This window comes from Acanthochromis polyacanthus, chromosome 11 (assembly GCF_021347895.1).
Source record: "Acanthochromis polyacanthus isolate Apoly-LR-REF ecotype Palm Island chromosome 11, KAUST_Apoly_ChrSc, whole genome shotgun sequence".
NCBI classification, from domain to species: domain Eukaryota; kingdom Metazoa; phylum Chordata; class Actinopteri; family Pomacentridae; genus Acanthochromis; species Acanthochromis polyacanthus.
Genome location: NC_067123.1, coordinates 1,122,610 through 1,148,959, shown reverse-complemented (window position 1 = coordinate 1,148,959; position 26,350 = coordinate 1,122,610). Strand labels below are relative to the sequence as shown.

General features: G+C 39.3%; 1 protein-coding gene across 41 annotated transcripts in view; it reads left to right on the top strand.

The window, feature by feature from the left end:
• Positions 1 to 26,103, top strand: part of LOC110969360 (ephrin type-A receptor 7-like) — a 254,291-nt gene extending 228,188 nt beyond the window's left edge. Inside the window, exons 10-20 of one of the 41 annotated variants that reach the window (XR_007944954.1) lie at positions 4,382 to 4,507; positions 6,504 to 6,689; positions 12,400 to 12,461; positions 13,493 to 13,609; positions 13,771 to 13,857; positions 16,667 to 16,819; positions 21,653 to 21,843; positions 22,400 to 23,169; positions 23,374 to 23,441; positions 23,918 to 24,155; positions 24,190 to 26,103. Coding sequence is in view for 1 of the 41 variants with exons in the window: in XM_051955077.1 (XP_051811037.1) it covers positions 4,382 to 4,507; positions 6,504 to 6,689; positions 12,400 to 12,461; positions 13,493 to 13,609; positions 13,771 to 13,857; positions 16,667 to 16,819; positions 21,653 to 21,843; positions 22,400 to 22,564; positions 24,431 to 24,545 (1,202 nt within the window). In the remaining 40 variants the exon portion in view is untranslated. Of the gene's footprint in view, positions 1 to 4,381; positions 4,508 to 6,503; positions 6,690 to 12,399; positions 12,462 to 13,492; positions 13,610 to 13,770; positions 13,858 to 16,666; positions 16,820 to 21,652; positions 21,844 to 22,399 lie in introns of all 41 variants that reach the window. The other 40 variants (XR_007944935.1, XR_007944933.1, XR_007944936.1 and 37 more) reach the window with 40 other exon arrangements.
• Positions 26,104 to 26,350: the final 247 nt, after the last annotated feature.

Below are 26,350 nucleotides of genomic sequence, written 5' to 3'. Positions count from 1 at the left end.
GGTTGGCTAATTGAAACCTGCAGCTCATTGGTTGATGATTATCGGCTAGTTGTTAGTGTTCAGTAAATAGAAGCAGCAGCTGATGAAGGAAACAAAAAGCTTTTTTTGTTCTGCTGCTGTTCAGTCAAACAGTCAGGGGTCAATACCGCCTCCATTTCCAAATGTCAGCTGTGATTTGTTTCGTCTCCTGAGTGTCACAGCGGTGATTTTATAGACGTCTGTTAAAAGTGGAGCTAATCGTTAGCGGAAACCTTTTTATAGGCCAACGGAAATGAATTCACGTTTTACATTCAGCTGACATTAAAACCTGTTATTGTGTTTTAACAATACGTCACCTTTTAACCATTGATCAGACGTCTGGTTGTGGTTTTAAGTTTCAAGATCACGTTGTTTTCCAATATTTTTGTATCAAAATGACTTCAGGTTGTCCGTCCATCCTTCCTGTTCTCATGAATCTCAGGAAGACTATTCAAATCTGACATAAATATACAATTTGGGCTATAGATCAAGAATTAATTTACTAATTAAAACAAAACTTCACACAGTTATCCAAGAAGTTTTCTAGCAGCTGTGGCTAAAAAAATATTGTGCTAAACCTCCATGTTTTTAATTTTGTAGCAAATATTTGGAGCTACAGCCACAGCTACGAAGTAGTGTTCAATCATAATCAGCTTTATTGATCAAATATTGGCTGATTGGTTGATCGATGGCCGTTTGTTTACGTCTGCTGTCCCACAGACGGGTTAGTCTTTGTCATGGTGCCCACTGCTGCTAAACTCCCACAATGCTCTCTGCCTGCTACTGTTTCAGTGAAAAGACACATGATTTGATCCCACATTGTCTGAAACATATGAACTTTGGGATACCCTCTAACACTACATTTACCCTCTAACACTACATTTACCCTCTAATACTACATTTACCCTCTAAGACTACATTTACCCTCTAACACTACATTTACCCTCTAAGACTACATTTACCCTCTAAGACTACATTTACCCTCTAGTACTACATTTACCCTCTAATACAGCATTTACCCTCTAAGACTACATTTACCCTCTAAGACTACATTTACCCTCTAATACTACATTTACCCTCTAAGACTACATTTACCCTCTAAGACTACATTTACCCTCTAAGACTACATTTACCCTCTAGTACTACATTTACCCTCTAATACAGCATTTACCCTCTAGTACTACATTTACCCTCTAATACAGCATTTACCCTCTAGTACTACATTTACCCTCTAATACAGCATTTACACTCTAGTACTACATTTTTCCTCTAGCACTAAATTTTCACTCTAATACTACATTTTGCAGTAACACCTTTATATGCCATAAGTTAACATGTTCAATAATATAATAATAGAAAACTCAGAAGACTGAGGTCCTTCGGGGTGCAGGGAGCACTTCTGAAGACCTTTTATGACTCTGTGGTGGCATCAGCCATCATGTATGGAGTGGTCTGCTGGAGCAGCAGCATCACGGCTGCAGACAGGAGGAGACTAAACAAACTGATAAAGAAAGCCAGTTCTATCCTGGGCTGCCCCCTTGATCCTGTGGAGGTGGTGGGAGACAGGAGGATGATGACAAAGCTGTTGTCTATCATGGAGGACATACATAATATACACACGTGGACAAAATTGTTGGTACCCCTCAGTTAAAGAAGGAAAAACCCACAATTCTCACTGAAATCACTTGAAACTCACAAAAGTAACAATAAATAAAAATTTATTGAAAATTAAATAATCAAAATCAGCCATTACTTTTGAATTGTTGATTAACATAATTATTTAAAAAAACAAACTAATGAAACAGGCCTGGACAAAAATGATGGTACCTCTATAAAAGATTGAAAACTATTTGACCAGAGTGACATGATTAACTCAGGTGTGTCATTTAACTGACATCACAGGTGTTTCCAAACTCATAATCAGTCAGTCTGCCTATTTAAAGGGAGACAAGTAGTCACCCTGCTGTTTGGTGAAAAGGTGTGTACCACACTGAACATGGACAACAGAAAGCGAAGGAGAGAATTGTCCCAGGACATCCAAAAAAAAATGATAGACAAACATCTTAAAGGTAAAGGCTATAAGACCATCTCTAAACAGCTTGAAGTTCCTGTGACAACAGTGGCTCATATTATTCAGAAGTTCAAGACCCACGGGACAGTAGCCAACCTCCCTGGACGTGGCCGCAAGAGGAAAATTGATGACAAATTGAAGAGACGGATCGTTCGAATTGTATCCAAAGAGCCCAGAGCAACCTCCAAAGAAATTAAAGTTGAACTCCAAGGCCAAGGTACATCAGTGTCAGATCGCACCATTCGTCGTTGTTTGAGCCAAAGTGGACTTCATGGGAGACGACCAAGGAGGACACCACTGCTGAAAAAAACTCATAAAAAAGCCAGACTGGAATTTGCAAAAATGCATGTTGACAAGCCACAAAGCTTCTGGGAGAATGTCCTTTGGACAGATGAGACCAAACTGGAGCTTTTTGGTAAGGCACATCAACTCTATGTTCATAGACTCAAAAACCAAGCATACGAAGAAAAGAACACTGTCCCTACGGTGAAACATGGAGGAGGCTCAGTAATGTTTTGGGGCTGCTTTGCTGCATCTGGCACAGGGTGTCTTGAAAGTGTGCAAGGTACGATGAAATCTGAAGACTATCAAGGCATTCTGGAGAGAAATGTGCTGCCTAGTGTCAGAAAGCTTGGTCTCAGTCGCAGGTCATGGGTCTTCCAACAGGACAACGATCCAAAACACACAGCCAAAAACACCCAAGAATGGCTGAGAGAAAAGCGTTGGACTATTCTAAAGTGGCCTTCGATGAGCCCAGATCTGAATCCCATTGAACATATGTGGAAGGAGCTGAAACATGCCATTTGGAGAAGACACCCATCAAACCTGAGACAACTGGAGCTGTTTGCTCATGAGGAGTGGGCCAAAATACCTGTTGACAGCTGCAGAACGCTCATTGACAAATACAGAAATCGTTTAATTGCAGTGATTGCCTCAAAAGGTTGTGCAACAAAATATTAAGTTATGGGTACCATCATTTTTGTCCAGCTCTATTTCATTAGTTTGTTTTTTTTTAATAATTATGTTAATCAACAATTCAAAAGTGATGGCTGATTTTGATTATTTAATTTTCAATAAATTTTTATTTATTGTTACTTTTGTGAGTTTCAAGTGATTTCAGTGAGAATTGTGGGTTTTTCCTTCTTTAACTGAGGGGTACCAACAATTTTGTCCACGTGTGTATATATATATATATATATATATATATATATATATATGTGTAATATTTTGTGGTATAGGAATCTGGACAGACTTGGATGCAACCTGCAGAGAGTTTCTAATAATTAAGTTTAAAAAGTTTTAATTTATTTAAACCCAGGCTAACAGCAGCGTCCAGCGAGCAGCACCACGACTCTTCAGATTTCCTGTCAGCGTTTTAGGATCTATTGTGTTCCTCCCAGTCTGAGGGTTTTACTGTGCTCTGCTTGTATGTTACTTTCGTGTGTGTGTGTGTGTGTGTGTGTGTGTGTGTGTGTGTGTGTGTGTGTGTGTGTGTGTGTGTGTGTGTGTGTGTGTGTGTGTGTGTGTGTGTGTGTTGAAGAGATAACATTTTGAAAAGACTAAAAGCCTTGTGGAGACACTCTGTGATCTAAATAAAGCCTCGTGGAGGAAACCCAAAGTCCAACTCCAAGCCTTTGGTCTCCTTTTTTCCTTCTGGAATCTGCAAGGTCAATCCGATGAAACTGGAGGATCTGGACAAGTCTTGAATACAGAAACTAAAGCTGTTTTAGGTTTTAAATGGAAGAAAACCCTCTTGAAGCTGTGCTCTTTACACTTGGAGGTGCCTGGTTGTCATGACCTCACTTAACTGCCTCGACTGAGATATTTACGAGTTTCTGGTGAAGTCTAAGAGCAGAAAGTTTTCCAGTTGTATTGATTTCAGTCTGTGGATCAAAGAGCAAAGCTTCCTCCTCAGACGCTACATCTGGGCCTAATGCTCAACAATCACACGGACACGAATTCTTTGTTGAAGCAGCCAAAGGCTCCAATTTCTGCACTGATTTCAGCCTGAATGCAGCACAAAGCAATGCAGACATCAGAAATGTGTTCTTTGTGTTTGGAGACGGAGCTGCAGACATCTCTTTATGCTAGCTAAACAATCAGCTAGCTAGCTGTACGTCTGCTGGCTTTAATGCTATCTGAGTGCTTCCATTCATCCGTCCTGCATCTCATGAGGACGTGCTGCCGCTGGCCGCTTCCGACTTTGTTTCTTTGTGCAGTGAATTATGGGCTGCATTTTTAAAAATCCATGAACTTTTGTAAATGCTGAGTGTTGTTGTTTGTTTCTTGCAGTTAAGATCCCGACTCGGAGGACCTACATCGACCCGGAGACCTGCGAGGACCTGCTGCAGGCCGTGCACGCCTTCGCCAAGGAGCTCGACAACTCCAGCATCAAGATCGAGAGGATCGTGCACACCGGTACGACTTTAACACAAAGACAAAGCAGCATTTGGCTATTTAATTCTGCAGTTTTGTTAAGCTGAGAGATGTAAGAAGCAGATTTTTAAAATAATTGTGTGCAGCAAAGGCTCTGATGTCCACTTTGATACTCTGGATGAAAGTAAAAAAAAACTTTATTAGATTATCTGACAGGTAAATGCATGTGGAAAAAGCCACAGTTTCCTGTTAAAGTCTCCCTTAAAACCAACTTTGTGCTTTAAAGTTACATATTTAGAAGTTTTTTAGAGTCGAAATGAAAAGATGACGCCTTAAAATAATAAAAATAATTCAGTCACACGTGTTGGAGCCATTTCTGAAGAAAAGAAAAGATGCAAAAGCTCCATCATGCAAGAAGACAGAAAGAATCCCTTATTTCTTTTTCCTTATTTACATGTATGTACAGCACTTTGGGTCAATCGGTGGTTGGTAAAAGTGCTATATAAATAAAGCGGGATTGGATTGGATTGGATTTCTGTTTCCCTGGAAATCTGAATCAGTGTTTTTGAGACAGGAAGGTGTTTAATGGTAAATGGTCTGTATTTGTCTTGTTCTCTAGCACGTAAAAAAACACCTTATGGGTAGCTTATCGGGTTTTTAAAAAAAAATGGAAATTTTGATATAACACCATTGGTTTCATTTTTTCTCAGGCTTTAGAAAGCTAATTTCAGAGCTACAGAGGTCATTTTAGAACCACAAACCATAATTTTAAGCAGGATATGTGCATCATATTGGCTATAGAAAACTGTTATTAATACAGGATTCATTAGTTTTGTTATCCTGGAAATATGAATTCATGTTTAGAGATCTAGACCACAGCTTTGTGTTGGAAATAGTGTTTATTTTTGTTAGCTCATGGAACCATCATGTGGACATATTAACGAGGGAAAATTTAGATTTTATTGAAAATTTTGAGGTAGCATATGAAGAATACGAGAATCTCATTGGAGATAGACAAATAACATAAATAAGCAGAAAATGTCTGAACTTGTGTTTTTGAGGCTGCAGATGGCAGCTTCAAGGTAGAAATATAGTTTATTTCACTCATAGTGTGTCCTATAGCATGTATAAAATACCAAATGGACATGTTAAAGAGGTAAAAATACTGATTTTCTCTGGAAATTTCAAGAAAACATCACCAGGGTTATGTTTTTAGACTTAGAACAGTTTGTTTCAGAACTCCAGAGATAATTTTAGAACCACAAGTTATTCATTTTAAGCATAATGAGAGCATTTAATTTGGCAGACAGAACTCTAATCCACACAGACTTCTTTAGTTTTGCTACTCAGAAAGTCTAGGTTTGTGTTTTTGAGATGGTTGCCTGCATTTTATGGTGGAAACAGTTTATTTCCCTCATGATGTGTCCGATAGTTCATAGAAGCTCCATACTGGCCTGTTAACAAAGAAAACCATTAAATTTTCATTGGAAATTTTGAGAAAACATCATCAGGGTCATTTTTCAGACTTTGAACAGCTTCTTTTAGAGTTAGAAACCATTTTAATAAGTTGTTTTTCAATAGATTTTCAGCAGGATATGAGCATTAAATGGGTATAGAAAACTGTAAACATTCAAACTGAGCTCCTGTTTCTGATACCAGAGGTATCAGAGGTGATTAGATCAGTCCGAGACAAAGCAAACAGAGAAAATTAAAATAAAAATCATTGTTCCCTCAACCTTCCTTGAGATAAATTGCAGAAACCAGTTCAATCATTGCGGCTCCCTGTTCTGGCTGTTAGATGTACCTTGTTTCTGCTTGATACTTCACTGTTTCCCCGACATCCTGAACCATCTTTGATGTCTCTTTGATCCTTTTGTGTTCCAGTGTCTGTCCGTTTACATCATCTCTTCCTCCCAGAATGTTTTCTCCATCTGCTTCCTCTGCAGCCTCGTTTCATTCCCTCTTGTTTTCTTTTGATGCCGTCTGACCTCCAGCATACTTTTAACTGCAATGTTTCTGTTTGTGATGCCCCCTGCAGGAGACTTTGGGGAAGTGTGCCGCGGTTGCTTGAAGCTGCCCAGTAAGAGGGAGCTGCCGGTGGCCATAAAGACGCTGAGGGCTGGATGTTCTGACAAACAGAGACGATCCTTCCTCAGCGAGGCCGGAATCCTCGGACAGTTTGACCACGCAAACATCATTCGGCTGGAGGGAGTCATCACCACTGGTAGGATGGATGGATGGATGGGTGGATGATGGATGATGGATGCGAGAGGGATGGATGGATGGATGGATAGATGGATAGATGATGGAGTATGAATGGATGGATGGATGATGGATGGATGATGGATGGATGATGGATGATGGATGCTAGAGGGATGGATGGATGGATGATGGATGATTGATGCTAGAGGGATGGATGGATGGATGGATAGATGGATAGATGATGGAGTATGAATGGATGGATGGATGATGGATGATGGATGGATGATGGATGATGGATGCTAGGGGGATGGATGGATGGATGGATGCTAGAGGGATGGATTAGATGATGGATGGATGGATGGATGGATGATGGATGGATGGATGGCTGATGGATGGATGGATGGATGGATGGATGGATGGATGATGGATGGATGGAGGATGGATGGATGGATGGATTAGATGATGGATGGATAGATGGATGATGGATGGATGATGGATGATGGATGAATGGATGGATTAGATGATTAATGGATGGATGGATGGATGGATGGATGGATGATGGATGGATGAATGAAACAGGAAACAGGAAGTGGAAGGGTGTTCAGGTGATGCTGGATGATAGAAGACATCAAACCAACATGAAGTCAGTGAAGAATAAATAGAAAAAACTCCAGAAATAGACGAGTTCTTCCCTTAGTTTATGTCAAAGCTGGAGGTGTAACAGAAACACAACAATATGGATGGAGGATGGATGGATGGATGGATGGATGGATGGATGGATGGATGGATGATGGATGGATGGATGGATGGATGGATAGATGGATGGATGGGTGGATGATGGATGATGGATGCTAGAGGGATGGATGGATGGATGGATGGATGGATGGATGGATGGATGGATGAATGGATGGATGCTAGAGGGATGGATTAGATGATGGATGATGGATGGATGGATGGATGGATGATGGATAATGGATGGATGGATGGATGGATGAATGGATGGATGGATGGATGGATGATGGATGGATGGAGGATGGATGGATGGATGGCTGGATGGATGGATGGATTAGATGATGGATGGATAGATGGATGATGGATGGATGAATGAAACAGGAAACAGGAAGTGGAAGGGTGTTCAGGTGATGCTGGATGATAGAAGACATCAAACCAACATGAAGTCAGTGAAGAATAAATAGAAAAAACTCCAGAAATAGACGAGTTCTTCCCTTAGTTTATGTCAAAGCTGGAGGTGTAACAGAAACACAACAATATATTTCATACTTCAGTATATTTTTGGTGCATCGAAAACAAGAATTACAAATTACTATAAAACTTTAGATTTCCTGAACAAATTGTAGTTTTCTTTCTCTGAAATTATCTGCTGCATCTGGTTACTAAAAGTAGTGTAATAAAATAAGACAATCAAAATGAATATTCTCTCAGTACATAACAGATAATCCATTAAAAGTGCATTCGGCTGCATAAATGACTAAATAATTGTATTTCTGTACTGACAGTCTAATCATATCTTTTAACTTCATAAAACTGCAACACAAGTGTTCTCTTAAATGAAACACAGTAAAAAGTCATTCAGAGTTCACATTTTTTCTAGTTTATTTAAATGCATTGCTGCCTGAAGAATCTAATTTAGCGATTTAGGAAGTTACAATAAAACTACGACATGAACAAAAACAAAAAGATTTTTAAAAACTGTTGAAAAAAGTCTGAGACAACTTCATTAAGTTTGTCAATTTAAAAATTGGGAAAAAAACATTTTGGAACGACTTCATTTCATGAGCAATCAGCTAAAAAATACAGAATAATTAAAAAACTTGTTGCTGTAAATCAGTTCAGTTTGTTGGTTAAACTTCATTCCATTAGAAGTCATCTGAACTCATAAAGATGGACTCAGATCGTTGGATTTTGTTGTTCTTGAGACTAAACGTTTGGTTTTAGGGTGCAGGAGGAGCTTTTTTTCTGCACAAGTTCATGTTGAAAAAAGTAAATAAGTTTGACGTTCAGTATGTTAAAAAAATAAAGCCTGATTTAAGTTGAATAATTGGTTCCATCTTCTGCATCTGTGTAGCTCATAAACCATCTCAGAACAGCAGACTGTGAGGATAGCCGAGGATCCTGAGCTGTGGTTGGTCTGAATGTGCAAAGTAAAGGTTCTCAGATACCTGTTAGCTTCTCACCTGGACGTGTTTGTTAGCCTCTGACCTGGACGTGTTCATTCACTACCAAAGGAACATTAGCTTCTAAAATCCACATCTTATTGTCACACCTTCAGAGGAGCAAAGGGAACAGAAAGGATTAATAAGAGCTGCAGGTTAGTCCAGTATCACACAGAGGAGGGAAGTTTGAGATGGACGAACCCCAGACGCTAACTGCTAGCTGCTAGCTGCTACATCAGGAGGCTTTAGGATCATTCCAGAACTGGAGAACGTTTTACATCCAATAATCCACGTATAAAACCCTAAAACATGCAGTAGTTGTGTAAATGTTCTTGTCCTGAGACCAAATCTATAAAAACTAGGAGAAAAGAATGTTTAAAATATTTTAAATACCAAATCAGTCTGGAGTTTTTCTCTTGTCTCCCCCCCCCCCATGACCAAACTGAATCTCTCTAAATAAAACAGTTAAAATCTAATTTAAATCTACTGTTTGTGGTTTTAATTTTTCATTCCTGTCTCAGGAATTGTGGGAACATTTTTTTAATCAACATAATATTTTAAATAGTAATTAGTAACAGCTAGCTAAATATCTAGCTTCTACTGCTGAGAAAATGATCACGTTAGCATGGATTAGAGTAGGGTTAGCAACAACACAGAAACATGGAATAAAATGAGACAATAAATGCCTATTATTGATCAATATGGAGCAGAAAGCTGGAAAAGTGCAGGGTTAGTTTTCACACATGTAGAAGCCCAAAGTCCAGGAGTGGAAACGAAGGGAGGAGGAGGAGGAGGAGGAGGAGGAGGAGGAGGAGGTTAACAGGAGAAACTTGGAGGACTTAGTGAGGAGGTCGTTGTCTTCTGTTGTCTCCTCTGATCTCAACAGGACGGCTGCAGATGTTCAGGTTCTAGTAATTGGTGCTGGAGACTCTGCAGGGATGCCCTCCATTCTCCCCACATCACATGCAAACTCACTCACACACAAACATAAACAAAAAGGAGCTCACTTTCAAACACAAACGCTGCAAACATTCAGCCTCCACAGATCACCTGCTTTACATCATTTACCCCCCTCTGCTCTTATTGCCCCCCCCCCCCAATCCTGGATTACAGGAAACTCGACGGTAGAAAACACAGTTAGGTGGTTTGTTTCCCATCAGAGCAGCTTTTCTGATGCCTCTGATATCTGCAGACTAACTGAGTTCATGTGATGAACTCATTTCGTTTTCCTTCATTGTTCTCTGCAGCTCCACGGAGTCAGGATGAAGGAGAGAGAAGTCAGAATGACAGAAATCATTTAAAAACTGAAACCTTTTTCTTTTCTATTATTATTATTGTTGTTGTTGTTATTATTTAATTTACAAAAAAGATGTAATGAACATCTCCAACATTATCCAGGTTTCCAGAGCTGTTAAGAGAAACCATGGCAGCTCTGTTATTTCATAAATCCAGGATATATTTTATTTTTACAGTTTAAATCTGTCTTTTATCTGCTGAGAGGAAACACTGCCTGCAGTTCAGCCTACAAATCAAAGAACAGAATCTTTAGGTTTTGCAGAATTATCTGTTCAAATGATTTTATATTTGGTGAGGTTTATAATAAGGAATGTAAAAGAAATTTATTTTAATGAAACTTCACAAGTTTAACATAGATATGTAGTTCTAACTGCTAGAAGAACGTTAAAAACCTGTCGTATTTCTGTTTCTAGGGTTCCTGGCTCTGATAGATGGTGTAACTTTAGTGATTTTTTTGGAAAGATGACATGCCTTTTAATCCTGCTGGTGGTTTTCACGTTGAACTTATTCCAGAGACTCCATTAGACATGTCTGATGGATTCAGTGTGTTCAGATTAATGCAATGAAAGGATGGTTCTGATTATTTAACAAGCTTCTCACAGAAATATTTGACTTTATTGTAAAAGATAAAGAAACCAGCTGCTGCATATTTCTCTACAGAGAGCTGCTGTCAGTGTTTTTGGATAACTGATGATGTCTGTGATATTTGTCCTCGTATTAAAGGATTTATCAGCTTTCATCAGCTGCTTTGGAAACTCTGGAGTCCATAAAAGAAAATGTGGAACAGCAAAGTTCAAGGATTTAAGAGTGAATTCCTTCCTTCGGTTTGTCTTCACTCAGTATCCTTTAAAACACAACAGTTTTGTCTACAAGGAACGCATTTCTGACGTGTTTTAGGTCATTTACAGCTGAGCTTTCATTTTTCTGGATAATATTTGAGTCATTTTTGTCAGATTCTTTGTCGTGTTTGATCCATTTTTTGGCATTTTGGACCAATTTTTCAACCACTGTACGTGAGTTTAGATTGTGGAAAACGCTGATGGGTATATTTCACCAAACATCTGACGGAATAATTGAGAAGTATTTTCATTTTGGACAGATTTGAGTGGTTTTGGATGATATCTGAGGAAACTTTGGTTTATTTTGGACACTTATTTTGGGGTTATTTTTGAGAATATCTGAGTAATTTTGTTCAGATTCAGTGTCGGTTAGAACATATTTGTGTCATTTTGGACTAAAAGTTAAATTCTGACATTTTAAATCATTTTGCTCAGATGTTTCCTATCTCTGACACATTTCCAGAGCTGATTTCTTTGTCCGTCTGAGTAATTTTTTGACAGATTGTTGTCATTTTTGCTGTTTTGGACCATTTTTGGACAATTATGGGGTCATTTTTGAGAATATTTTAGTGTCAATTAGAACAGATTTCTGTCATTTTGGACTAAATTAAAATCATTTTAAACAAAAATATGAGTCTTTTCTGACATATTTTAAGTTATTTTGAGCTTATTTCTCTCAGTCTGGACACATTCTGAATAGTTTATGGCAGATTTTAGTATTTGACAGGTTGGATTTTTGGGCCAGTTTTTCAATCATTGTGGGTTTGGACGTTTGTCATCGCCAGCTCTGATGACATATTTTACCAAATAACCAACTGAATACTTCAGATTTCAGTCAGTACTTGAGCAGGTTGAGGAACATGTGAAAGAATAATTAAGCAGAAACCTCCCATCCTCTCTCCAGCTCCGGTTAGTGACGGCTTGCTTCGGGCGCTGCTGACGCTAACCTTTCCAACTCGCTTTCTAAAAGTCCAATGATGCTGGAAAACTGAGAACTGTACAATCCTCGGTGCCCAGTTCTGGCTTCTGTCCACAGTCTTTTCATTTCTATCAGCCTCCCAGAATCCTCTCCGTCCTGTTTTCCTCCTCTGTGCTCTTCTCAGCGCTGCTGGACTCCTGCCATCTGTGCTTCGCTCAGTGTTCAGCTTCGTGCATGCATCTGCTGTGCACGTATACCAACGTGCACGCTCCGGCTGTGTGTTGCTGTGTTTAGGGTGGATAAAGTTGCTGAGGCAGCTGCCAGGTTCACCGGCTGAGGAATGACTGAAGATTCACTTTATTTCCTCACTGCCTTCCTCTACATCTGCATTAGCTCAGATTCATTCATTCATTCATTCATTCATTCATTCATTCATTCATTCATTCATTCATTCATTCATTCATTCACTCATTAACTCTACCGAACCCTGTCTGTGTTTTCCAGGTAACACCATGATGATCATAGAGGAGAGCATGTCTAACGGATCCCTGGACTCCTTCCTCAGGGTACGTTTTTAACTTTTTAAGTCTTTAATCTCCCTGTTCTGTTTGTTACTCAGCAGCAGTGATGATCCTGGTCTTGAATGTTTGATTATCCAGAGAAAATCTCAGTAAACATAGTTCATATCTCATAGTTAACTCCAATAATAACCATTCCATGAAGATTTAGTGTAAAGGCGTTCTTTACTTTAGATCACGGATCAATGAGGAGAATTCATTCGTTTACGGTAAAACTGTTTTAATGTACATTGGAATGACCGACATATGCTTATAAAAATATACATTCATTCATTTATTTTATTTTACATTTTGAAATTGTATTCTTTTGATTGAATTGATAAATTAGCTCGATCTCTTCTGTTCAGAGTGAATACTTTCAAGGAACCATTTTCTTTCTTTTATGTTGATTAAAAATGAAAGTTTCTTACCAAAAGTACTTTTAACAATTTTTTTGATGGTTTTATTTTAAAATGGATCAATTTGACAGAACAGGAGGATAAATATTCAGTATCTGTACATACTAAACCCCAATCTGAGACTTTTACTGCATCATGCACACTAAACAGTTCATTTAACTGTCATTTATGCAGTTTTTAGGTGTGAATTCTCCACCCTGATTGTTAATTTTACTCATCTGTCTTCGAGTCCATAAATAAACTCCTTATTCATGTGTTAACTAGGTTCTCTTTAAATGCAGATGTATTCTCTCATTATCTAACAGAATTAAGACTCATTATTATCCTCTGTTTTGCCTCAGAAATGTGTTTTTTGTTCTAATAATCCTAAATTCACTACATTGTATTATAATAATGATGATGATGATGCAGTCTGGGGGCGGCGGTGCTTATTACAGTAATCAGGAGACATAATTAACGGAACAAATGGACTTTCTGCTCTGATCTTGTGTAAACTGTTCCTCTCTGCTGGCGTCATAACGACATAAATTAACGGATGTTTGGATTTTATTCTGCTAATAAAAGGATTCAGTTTGTTGCAGCACCGCTTTCTGTTTCCATCTGATTTTCTTTTGCCTTCAGAAACACGAGGGTCAGCTGAGCATGATGCAGCTGATGGACATGCTGACTGGCGTGGCGTCGGGGATGAAGTACCTCACTGAGATGGGCTTCGTGCACAAACGTCTGGCTGCTCACAAGGTGATGGATGTTCTACTGCAGCTTTATTTTCAGACGGTCCTTCCTTCCTGTTCCTCCTGTCGGACCATAAATGCAGTGAAAATAAAGAACGCTGGGTCTTGTAGACATCCGTCCTCACCCTCAGATGGTTTCCTCCTAACCATTTGTTCTCCTGATCTCAGGTTCTGGTGAACTCCAACCTTGGCTGTAAAGTGTCCGGATTCAGACCTCTGCAGGAGGACAAGATAGAAGCTGTTTATACCACACTGGTAAAAATCTAGTGTTAGAGGGTAAATGTAGTGTCAGAGGGTAAATGTAGTACTAGAGGGTAAATGTAGTGTTAGAGGGTAAATGTCATACTAGAGGGTAAATGTAGTGTCAGAGGGTAAATGTAGTGTTAGAGGGTAAATGTAGTATCAGAGGGTAAATGTAGCATCAGAGGGTAAATGTAGTATCAGAGGGTAAATGTAGTACTAGAGGGTAAATGTAGTGTTAGACGGTAAATGTCGTACTAGAGGGTAAATGTAGTGTCAGAGGGTAAATGTAGCATCAGAGGGTAAATGTAGCATCAGAGGGTAAATGTAGTATCAGAGGGTAAATGTAGTGTTAGAGGGTAAATGTCGTACTAGAGGGTAAATGTAGTGTTAGAGGGTAAATGTAGTGTTAGAGGGTAAATGTAGCATCAGAGGGTAAATGTAGTATCAGAGGGTAAATGTAGCATCAGAGGGTAAATGTAGTATCAGAGGGTAAATGTAGTACTAGAGGGTAAATGTAGTGTTAGAGGGTAAATGTAGTGTTAGAGGGTAAATGTAGTGTTAGAGGGTAAATGTAGTATCAGAGGGTAAATGTAGTATCAGAGGGTAAATGTAGTATCAGAGGGTAAATGTAGTACTAGAGGGTAAATGTAGTGTTAGAGGGTAAATGTCGTACTAGAGGGTAAATGTAGTGTCAGAGGGTAAATGTAGTGTTAGAGGGTAAATGTAGCATCAGAGGGTAAATGTAGTACTAGAGGGTAAATGTAGTGTTAGAGGGTAAATGTCGTACTAGAGGGTAAATGTAGCATCAGAGGGTAAATGTAGCATCAGAGGGTAAATGTAGTACTAGAGGGTAAATGTAGTGTTAGAGGGTAAATGTCGTACTAGAGGGTAAATGTAGCATCAGAGGGTAAATGTAGTATCAGAGGGTAAATGTAGTGTTAGAGGGTAAATGTAGTATCAGAGGGTAAATGTAGTGTTAGAGGGTAAATGTAGTGTTAGAGGGTAAATGTAGTACTAGAGGGTAATGTAGTGTTAGGGGGTAAATGTAGTGTTAGAGGGTAAATGTAGCATCAGAGGGTAAATGTAGCATCAGAGGGTAATGTAATGTTAGAGGGTAAATGTAGTACTAGAGGGTAAATGTAGTGTTAGAGGGTAAATGTAGCATCAGAGGGTAAATGTAGTATCAGAGGGTAAATGTAGTGTTAGAGGGTAAATGTAGTGTTAGAGGGTAAATGTAATGTTAGAGGGTAAATGTAGTGTTAGAGGGTAAATGTAGTGTTAGAGGGTAAATGTCGTACGAGAGGGTAAATGTAGTGTCAGAGGGTAAATGTAGTGTCAGAGGGTAAATGTAGTGTTAGAGGGTAAATGTAGCATCAGAGGGTAAATGTAGCATCACAGGGTAAATGTAGTGCTAGAGGGTAAATGCAGTGTCAGAGGGTAAATGTAATGTTAGAGGGTAAATGTAGTACTAGAGGGTAAATGTAGTGTTAGAGGGTAAATGTAGCATTAGAGGATAAATGTAGTATCAGAGGGTAAATGTAGTGTTAGAGGGTAAATGTAGTGTTAGAGGGTAAATGTAATGTTAGAGGGTAAATGTAGTACTAGAGGGTAAATGTAGTGTTAGAGGGTAAATGTAGTGTCAGAGGGTAAATGTAGTGTCAGAGGGTAAATGTAGCATTAGAGGATAAATGTAGCATCAGAGGGTAAATGTAGTACTAGACGGTAGATGTAGTGTTAGAGGGTAAATGTAGTATTAGAGGGTAAATGTCGTGTCAGAGGGTAAATGTAGTGTTAGAGGGTAAATGTAGTGTCAGAGGGTAAATGTAGTATTAGAGGGTAAATGTCGTGTCAGAGGGTAAATGTAGTGTTAGAGGGTAAATGTAGTGTTAGAGGGTAAATGTAGTATTAGAGGGTAAATGTAGTGTCAGAGGGTAAATGTAGTGTTAGAGGGTAAATGTAGTGTCAGAGGGTAAATGTAGTGTTAGAGGGTAAATGTAGCATCAGAGGGTAAATGTAGTGTTAGAGGGTAAATGTCGTATTAGAGGGTAAATGTAGTATCAGAGGGTAAATGTAGCATCAGAGGGTAAATGTAGTGTTAGAGGGTAAATGTCGTATTAGAGGGTAAATGTAGTATCAGAGGGTAAATGTAGCATCAGAGGGTAAATGTCGTACTAGAGGGTAAATGTAGTGTCAGAGGGTAAATGTCGTACTAGAGGGTAAATGTAATGTTAGAGGGTAAATGTAGTGTTAGAGGGTAAATGTAGTACTAGAGGGTAAATGTAGTGTTAGAGGGTAAATGTAATGTTAGAGGGTAAATGTAGTACTAGAGGGTAAATGTAGTGTTAGAGGGTAAATGTAATGTTAGAGGGTAAATGTAGTGTTAGAGGGTAAATGTAGCATCAGAGGGTAAATGTAGCATCAGAGGGTAAATGTAGCGTTAGAGGGTAAATGTAGTGTTAGAGGGTAAATGTAGCATCAGAGGGTAAATGTAGCATCAGAGGGTAAATGTAGCGTTAGAGGGTAAATGTAGCATCAGAGGGTAAATGTAGTGTCAGAGGGTAAATGTAGTACTAGACGGTAAATGTAGTGTTAGAGGGTAAATGTAGTGTTAGAGGGTAAATGTAGCATCAGAGGGTAATTGTAGCATTAGAGGGTAAATGTAGCATCAGAGGGTAAATGTAGTATCAGAGGGTAAATGCAGTCTGAACTCCGTTCAGTCTGTATATTTTGGTATTTCTGGTTGTTCTGTACCTGAATATTTCTTGAGATGTTCTGAGAATCTGTTCTAAAGTTTATTTCTTTTCTTAACTCGTTCCTGCAGCACGGAGGGAAGAGCGTGGTTCTGTGGACCGCACCAGAGGCCATCCAGTACCACCGCTTCTCCTCGGCCTCTGACGTCTGGAGCTTCGGCATCGTGATGTGGGAGGTGATGTCCTATGGAGAGAGGCCTTACTGGGACATGGGCAACCAGGATGTAAGTTCTCCTGGTGGATCCTCCATGTTCCAGACTTGAGACTGTTTGGGTCTCGGTTGGGTGTTAGTCTTTAAGTGTCTCGTTTGTCACTTAAGATCTTGTTTTTGTCCTTTTATGTCAATTGTGTCATCTTATGTACGTCTCATTTGTGTCATTTTTTTAATCAATTTTTGTCATTTTATGTCTGGTTTGTGATGTTTTAAATCTAATTTATATCTTGTTTTTGTCACTTTATATCTCATTTTTGTGATTTTTTTGTCTTGTTTCTGTCATTTTATATCTTGCGTTTGTCATTTTATGTCTGTTTTTTGTCCTTTCATGTCTGGTTTTTATTATTTTATTTCTCTTTGATGTGGTTTTATGTCTTTTTTGTCATTTTATATCTGGTCTATGTCATTTTATGTCTCTTTCATGAGGTTTTGTGTAATTTTCTGTCTCATTTCGGGCTGTGGTGATCCAGGCTGTGAGTTTAGTCAGTCCGTTCCTCTGGTCACTTCCTTTATTCTCCATCTTCGTACCTCCCTGTGATTCTGTTAGTGAATGAACTCGGTGTGGATCTTATTGAAGCTTGGCAGAGTCTCAGTGGTCTCTTTAAGGCGGCTTGAGCTCCGTGACCGATCCGGTTTCCTCCTGAGGACGCCTTGACCCCCTTCTTCCTCAGAGGATTCTTTCAGGATATGTAAAGCTCCGTTTGAGGAACAGATTGTTCAGCCGATACAGAAACGTGTTATTTCAGACCAAACGCTGGTGAATGCTACGATTTGTCTCTTCCACCTCTTTGTCCTTCACAAAAAAGGTTGTTTTTATTCCACTTTTAGAGGAAAATGCGGCTGAAAGAAAGAAGCAGGTTTTCTGTCTTGGAATGGAGCTCATTTGGTGTCTTGTTTCTAATATTTTCTCATGTTTGTCTTGTTTTGTGGTGTTTTATCTTATTTCTGTTTGTTCATTTGCCATTTTTGTCATCTTTTGCCTCATTTTGTGTCTCTGTGATGTTTTTTGGCTCTTTGTGGTGATTTTTTTCTCCATTATGTCCATTTTGTGTCTTTTTTTCAATTTTTTTGTCTCATTCATGGCCGTAGATTTCTTGTTTGTGTTGTTTTGTGTCACGGTTGTGTTGTTTTATGTCTCTTTGTGCCTCGTTTCTCATTTTGTGGATTGATTTTCTTGTTTAGTCTTTGATTTTTGTGTTGTTGTGTGGGTTAGGGTTAGAATTAGGGTTAAGGTTAGTAGGGTTATTCAGGCAGGTTCATGGTTAAAAAGTACCAGATGATAATAATAGTGCATTTGAATGTCCAGAATGAATATGCATGAGTGATTCAGAGTCCTTTTCTTTGCGCTGCCCTTTTCTAAAAGCAGGAGAAACTTTCTGGTTCATATTATCAAACTTCCCAGTGGAGGAGGTTAGAGGTGAAGCTCGCAGAGCGGCCAGATATTAATCCACTTTAGATTCTACATTATATGGGAGGTGGATTGTTGCCGGTCCACCTGTGATCCGAGGCGGCCTTTAACTCCCGGCTCTGATTAAATGGAAAATGTCAAACGCTGAGAAGCATTTTGTGAATGCTCTTTAGTGAGATGGAGGCTCACAGCGAGTGTTTCAGGGAAGAATGCTGCTGATGGATGTCGTTTTTGTGATTATGTTCTGGGAGATGGTGTTTGTTGGAGTGGTTCAGGAGGATGTCTGTGTTCTGACAACATTAGTTTGATGGATGCTGATTCTGTATTTAATCGTTTATCTGCACCCGCTCACACATTAAAGAAACAGGTACTCCTCTGGTCTGTCTGCTGCTTCAAACCTGTCTGGAGTCATGTGTGAGCGCTGAAGAGTACACGTCTGCAAAATATTTTATTATTGAAAGTTTAAAAGTTCTAAGAGTGGATATAGATGATTCTGTCTCATTTTTGTGTTTTGTTTGTGCAGCTTTTGTCTCTTTGTGGTCATTTTTATCTGCATTCTGTCATTTTCTGTCTTGTTTTTCTAGTTTTCTGTCTTGTTTTTCCCATTTTGCCCTTTGTTTTTGTCATGTTTGTGTCTTGTTTGTGCAGCTTTTGTCCCTTTCTGGTCATTTTTATCTGCATTCTGTTGTTTTCTGTCTTGTTTTTCTAGTTTTATGTCTTGTTTTTTCTGTTTTGGCGTTCATTTTTATTGTTTTGCATCTTGTTTGTGCAGCTTTTGTCTCTTTGTGGTCACTTTCTCTGCATTTTGTCATTATTCTTGCTTGTGTTGGGTGTTTCTCGTTTGCTTGCTATTTTCTGAGCCTGTATTTAACAGTTTACTTCTCGACTGCTATTACTGCAGCTTTTTAGGAATGCAGTGACTTTTCTGGTCTGTTTGCTGCTTCAAACCTGTTTGGATTCAGATTGTTTAATTCACACATCTACAAACTATGGCTTTATAGGAAATTAAAAAGTTCTAATGATAGGAGTTATAGACCGTCAAATATCCTGTGAAGTAGCACTCGGAGACATCAAATATCCTGCTGGATGACCTCCCAGTGAATTAGTGAATTAAATAGTCGTGAATCGTGCATTGAAACCCTCCTTCTCTGCCGTAATGTTTGCAGATTCCTGCTTCTGTTCACACATTAATGCAGACTTGTATTCAGCTCAGACGAGCTTTGCAATATCTCTGTGTGAAATTAGGTTTGTTTTGCAGTAGCGGCTGCTTGTAAGGTCACCTTAAAGGGACGGCGAGATGCAAACCAGGCGGAGGGACGGAGTGTAATTAGTGACGGCAGAAAGTGAAGCAGCAGCACTTTTCTACTCCATAATCATGAATACTTTCAGAAGTAATTCAGCTGACCGGCCTCCAGTTCATTACATGCACAGTGACGAGATAAAAAATCAGATTTATGGATTCAGAAAAGCCTTTTTCAGTTCCAACATGATTTGTGTCGACACCAGCTTAACATCATCTGTAGTTTAAACTCAGATTTCTGCATTAATTGATGTAAAACACAGTTCAGCTGGTAGTAAATTATTGAAAACTTCGACAAGTTTAACACTGAAAGAGGACATGAAAATAAATGTCTAGATCACAAAAACTGTTTAATTCCTACAAAGAACAAGACACATCTGGACTTTCAAAGCTGCTTATACATTATACTATTTACAGTTTATGCATCAAACACATAAAACACCAAACTACATCCCATAAACAATAACAAAAAAGACTCTTAGATTAAAACAAAATGTAGAATATAAAGAGACACCAGTAAAATTAACTTAAGAGAATCCTCCTCACTTTACAGATTCAAGAAATCCGTAAAAACATGTCTTTCACCACAGAATCCCTTTTTCTGCTGCTTTCTCCATTTATTGGATTTATTTTTTCACATTCTTTCCCACTTTCTAAAGTGCTGTATAAATATTCTGTGAGTATGTTGTTTGTATTAATTTATTATATCAGTGAGGGCTGCACAGTGCAGTAGTGGTTAGCACTTTGGCCTTGCAGCAAGAAGATCCCCGGTTCAAATCCCGGCCTGGGATCTTTCTGCATGGAGTTTGCATGTTCTCCCTGTGCATGCGTGGGTTTTCTCCGGGTACTCCGGCTTCCTCCCACAGTCCAAAAACATGCTGAGGTTAATTGGTTACTCTAAATTGTCCGTAGGTGTGAATGTGAGTGTGATTGTGTGTCTGTATATGTAGCCCTGTGACAGACTGGTGACCTGTCCAGGGTGTCCCCTGCCTTCACCTGAGTCAGCTGGGATAGACTCCAGCACCCCCCATGACCCTAGTGAGGATAAAGTGGTGGATAGAGAATGGATGGATGGATATCAGTTGAGTTTAGGACTAATAATAACAATAATAATATGCTAATAATGTTCAAATGGACAAGTGTTCACAAGCAGCACTGGAAACTACAAATAAACGTGAGATTTAAATTTAAAGAGATTTAAATTTAAATATAAAATTATAGAAGAATCTGTATCTCATCATCATTTTGAGATACAAATTCTTCTATATGCAAAAGATATAAAATGAAAAATATTTCCAAAGAACAGAAAAAAATACAGGGTATCCCAAAAAATGTATACACACTTTACACCACTTTATCCTCACTAGGGTCATGGGGGGTGCTGGAGTCTATCCCAGCTGACTGAAGGCAGGGGACACCCTGGACAGGTCACCAGTCTGTCACAGGGCTACATATACAGACACACAATCACACTCACATTCACACCTACGGACAATTTAGAGTAACCAATTAACCTCAGCATGTTTTTGGACTGTGGGAGGAAGCCGGAGTACCCGGAGAAAACCCACGCATGCACAGGGAGAACATGCAAACTCCATGCAGAAAGATCCCAGGCCAGGATTTGAACCGGGGATCTTCATGCTGCAAGGCCAAAGTGGTAACCACTGACACCACTGTGCAGCCCAAAACAATAGAATGACGTTTGTAAATTCTTCTACATGTTGAAAATTAAATGAATTATAAAAACACCTAGTTTACAATTATTTAAAATCTGTATACATTTTTGGGACACCCTGTATATATAAAAATAACATAGGACAGCCTGATTTTCAATGTAAATATGACTATAAAACTATTTCCAAAAATGTACAGAAAATATAAAAGAAAAGTGTAAAATTCCAGAAAATTAAATTAAAAGATAATATGAAACAGTCTGTATCTCATATTTAATCTATGAACCAATTAGCTCTGCTGTCCCAAGGCTCCTGTTCTGGGAAATCCAAGAAATAAAGATTTTAAGAACCTTATTCATATTTTAAAGTAGGACAAACTTTCCTTACTCAGAATGCATCCAGTTACAGCGTAAGCTCTGTAAAATCCCAGCACTCTCTAAGCTCATCTGTTTCTGTCTGCAGGTGATAAAGGCCATCGAGGACGGATTCAGGCTGCCGGCACCGGTAAACTGTCCTCCTCATCTCCATCAGCTGATGCTGGACTGCTGGCAGAAGGAGAGAACGGAGAGACCGAGCTTCAGCCAGATCCACTCGGCCCTCAGCAAGAGCATCCGCTCACCGGACGGCATCGGTTCGTCCACGTTAGCGCGCAGGTGCGTTTAAATGTCGACGGACCCGGAGCTCAGTTCTGGAAGAGTTCTGAGAAGTTCTTGTGTTTCAGGCTTCAATATTTCCAGAAATAAAACTCCAACAGCCATGAGATGTGGTGAGAATACAATAGTTTAAATCAGATCAGAAGGACTGAATGGATCCACTAAACCTCAAATTACAAGTCATCTGCCATGAAAATGGTTTTAAAAAAAAGTGTCAAATGTTCAATCCAGGCTGGTCTAGTGTCCCCATAAAGTTCCTGTAAGGGTATATCTATGGATGAATCCATATTTCGACTAAAAGCCAGCCTTTGGTCCACATTTCTCCAACTGTTGAGGCTCTAACATCAGTAGAATCTGATGGGTTAAAGTTTAATCAGTCAGTTTTTGCTATTTTGAGTTGAAACTTCTCAAACTTTTGCCAGAACATTTTACAGAACTTACTGTAGTTTTGGGTCCTAAATGACAAAAAAAAAAAAAAAAGAAAGAAATCAACGTGTTTCCTGGTTTCTGTGTGGTTGTTTCCATTATTTCCTATAAATGATTTTTCTTCCTGCAGAACCCTGAGCTCGTCCATCTCACTGGCTGAAAGGCCTCTGCCCTCCTTCCCTTCCTTCAGCTCGGTGGGAGAATGGCTGGACGCCGTGGATATGGGCCGCTACAAGGACAACTTCACGGCTGCAGGATACTGTTACCTGGAGTCTGTAGCTCGAATGACTGTACAGTAAGTTTACGTTTACTGTGGTAAAGCAGGAAACAGCTGAAGAGAAAACTACGCAAACATCTATTTTCACCTCTGCTTTAGATGCTGAAAGTACATTTTGCACAAAACAACACATACATTTACTTAAATAGCATTTTTAATGCAGAATTTGTATTTGTACTGGAGTACTTTTACCCAGCTAAAGTATCTTAGTACTTCTTGTGCTGCAGATAATGTAGTAGAGAATCAAAGTGCAGTTCACTGGATTCTGCTAGCTTTAATTTATCCAAGTGGATGTTTTCCTTTTATTATTAAACCAAAACAATGAATTTATCACTAATTACATCATCAGAATGTTAACCAGCCACAATTATTCATCAATATAGTTATCAGTTTAAAAGGAGGAAATACTCCCAGCAGAGTGGAAGTTATCACTTGATATTAATACTTGAGGCAAAAGCATCATTCCATATAAAAAAATCTACCAAATCTGAGGACAGATGGAAAAATATCCTTGAAGATAAACTAAAAAATCAGTGAAACACAGAGTCAGCATGAGAAATATAGGAGTCATAGTACCACTAATCAGGAGGTCTAGAAGGAGTCATAGTTCCAATAATCAGGAGGTCTAGAAGGAGTCATAGTACCACTAATCAGGAGGTATAGAAGGAGTCATAGTACCACTGATCAGGAGGTATAGAAGGAGTCATAGTACCACTGATCAGGAGGTCTAGAAGGAGTCATAGTACCACTGATCAGGAGGTATAGAAGGAGTCATAGTACCACTGATCAGGAGGTATAGAAGGAGTCATAGTACCACTGATCAGGAGGTATAGAAGGAGTCATAGTACCACTGATCAGGAGGTATAGAAGGAGTCATAGTACCACTGATCAGGAGGTCTAGAAGGAGTCATAGTACCACTGATCAGGAGGTATAGAAGGAGTCATAGTACCACTAATCAGGAGGTATAGAAGGAGTCATAGTACCACTGATCAGGAGGTATAGAAGGAGTCATAGTACCACTAATCAGGAGGTCTAGAAGGAGTCATAGTACGACTAATCAGGAGGTCTAGAAGGAGTCACAGTACCACTAATCAGGAGGTATAGAAGGAGTCATAGTACCACTAATCAGGAGGTCTAGAAGGAGTCATAGTACGACTAATCAGGAGGTCTAGAAGGAGTCATAGTACCACTGATCAGGAGGTATAGAAGGAGTCATAGTACCACTAATCAGGAGGTCTAGAAGGAGTCACAGTACCACTAATCAGGAGGTATAGAAGGAGTCATAGTACCACTGATCAGGAGGTATAGAAGGAGTCATAGTACCACTGATCAGGAGGTCTAGAAGGAGTCATAGTACCACTAATCAGGAGGTCTAGAAGGAGTCATAGTACCACTAATCAGGAGGTCTAGAAGGAGTCATAGTTCCAATAATCAGGAGGTATAGAAGGAGTCATAGTACCACTGATCAGGAGGTATAGAAGGAGTCATAGTACCACTGATCAGGAGGTCTAGAAGGAGTCATAGTACCACTAATCAGGAGGTCTAGAAGGAGTCATAGTACCACTGATCAGGAGGTATAGAAGGAGTCATAGTACCACTGATCAGGAGGTATAGAAGGAGTCATAGTACCACTGATCAGGAGGTCTAGAAGGAGTCATAGTTCCAATAATCAGGAGGTATAGAAGGAGTCATAGTACCACTGATCAGGAGGTCTAGAAGGAGTCATAGTTCCAATAATCAGGAGGTCTAGAAGGAGTCACAGTACCACTAATCAGGAGGTATAGAAGGAGTAATAGTACCACTAATCAGGAGGTACAGGAGGAGTCACAGTAACACTAATCAGAGCTGTCATCTGATCTTGGTTCCTGTTCTTGTGTCCACAGAGATGTTCTGAGTCTGGGCATCACCTCTCTGGACCACCAGAAGCTGATCTTGGCCGCCATCCAGACGTTGCGAGCGCAGGTCATCCAGATGCACGGCCGCGGCGTGCAGGTCTGAGCCCCGCTGCTGCGGCTTCAGAACCGACGTGTGCAGGAGGATGACGGGTGGAGATGGGAAGATCTTCCAGACTGAAAGAGAGTCCATCTTTCAGCCGACTGCACTCCTATTCACTCCTCACGCCTTCCTCCACTCCTTCCTTCCTTCCATGGCGGCAGCGGCGGCGTGGGAAGCAGAGAATTGATGTCATGCGACTCTTAATGCGACCTCTTTCTGCACTGTGAACTTCAGCGACTGTGTCGGCCGCTTCTGGAAGACGAACGAGATGTTTCCTCTACTTGGAGACCTGTTTTTGGGTGGAATTTCCCTTTACAGCAACTAAATAAACACAATATATTGGCAACGACAGGAACTTCTCTCACCGGCCTTCAAATCGAACATCTCCTCCAGGAACTGCTCCACCAGAGTCCATCGTCTCTCTGAGGAACATTTATGGGTTTCTTGGAGGAATGTGAGCTGTGAGGACGGAGCTGTCGGATTTATTTAAAGATGCTCCTGGTGGATAAAACTGCTCTTTCAGGAATATCAACCTGCTTTTCCCCCTTTTCTGGGGCAACAAACGGATAATTGTAAAGCAAAAAGGGTTGATTTTGATTGTTTTGCTCCTCGTCATGTTTTTTTTTATTCCTTTATGCTTTGTGTTTGTTTTTTCACCACAATCCTCCGGTTTTATGGCTCTGTGTAGATGTCGGACCACCTCTGGAAGATAGTCCGTTTAAATATTTATCCATATTTATTTCTGTTTACAGATGAACCTCCGCAGATGAAGTGGAGGTCAGGAAGGTTTATTTAACTATTTAAATGTGAAGCATTTTGTTGATTATGAGCTGTGAGTTTCTACCTGAACAGATTAGTTGTTTGTTTTTTTAGAGAATTTTTACCGTCGGCACACAGTATCTGTGTATTTTGAAACACTGGATTCATTTTTCTTTGATCATTGTGAACATTTATGGCTTTGGAGTTTGTTTTTTGGTTACTTTTTGTTTATGTTGTTCATTTGGAGTTGCTGGGTAATCTGTGGTTCTCCCAGAATTCTCTCTGTACAGCGATCAGAATCCACTTTTTCTGTCATCATATTTCCCCCACAGGAAGAAGCTGCAGACTTTCACAATAAATTTCTGGACTGTATGTTTTTTTTCCCCCTCTGTAAACGTTCTGTCAAATGAAATAAACTGATTCTGGGTGTTTCCACGCACACGTTAACATATCCGATGGTCACATGAACCAAACTGGACCTCGACACCACTTTGAATGAAACCCTGCTCTGTCTGTCGCTGTGACCGTTTCATGTTTAATACTGTAAATATGTATTTGAAAATGCTAAATCTATTTTTATAATTTGTTTGGAGAACAACGTGTTGAATATAATATCTGCTCACTGTGTAAGGGTTTTATTTGTTTGAATATGGGGGCCACGGCCGAGAAACTCTGGTGTTTGGAATAGAAAAAGTTTAATTGTCTTTTGTTAGTTTTTGATGATTTTTACCCATAAGAAGAAAAATCTGAAAATCTGATGGCTGTTGCAATATTAAAATGTTATTAAAAAAACTCCAATACATCCAAGTGGTTTTTCTGATTCTCTTCTTTTTCTGAATTTAAATTGAAAATATACAAGTAGACATACAACCTATCCACCTAAAGAGCTTTTTAGACAGTATAAATATTCTAATGTACGTCAGCAGATTGTATTTTTTAAACAGACGTTTGGTAAGGGTACTTTGCATTGGTTCTTTAAAGCAAGAGGTCCTAATTTTTTTACATAAAAATTAAGAGAATGTTCAAAAAATCTCTATTTTGGAAGTACG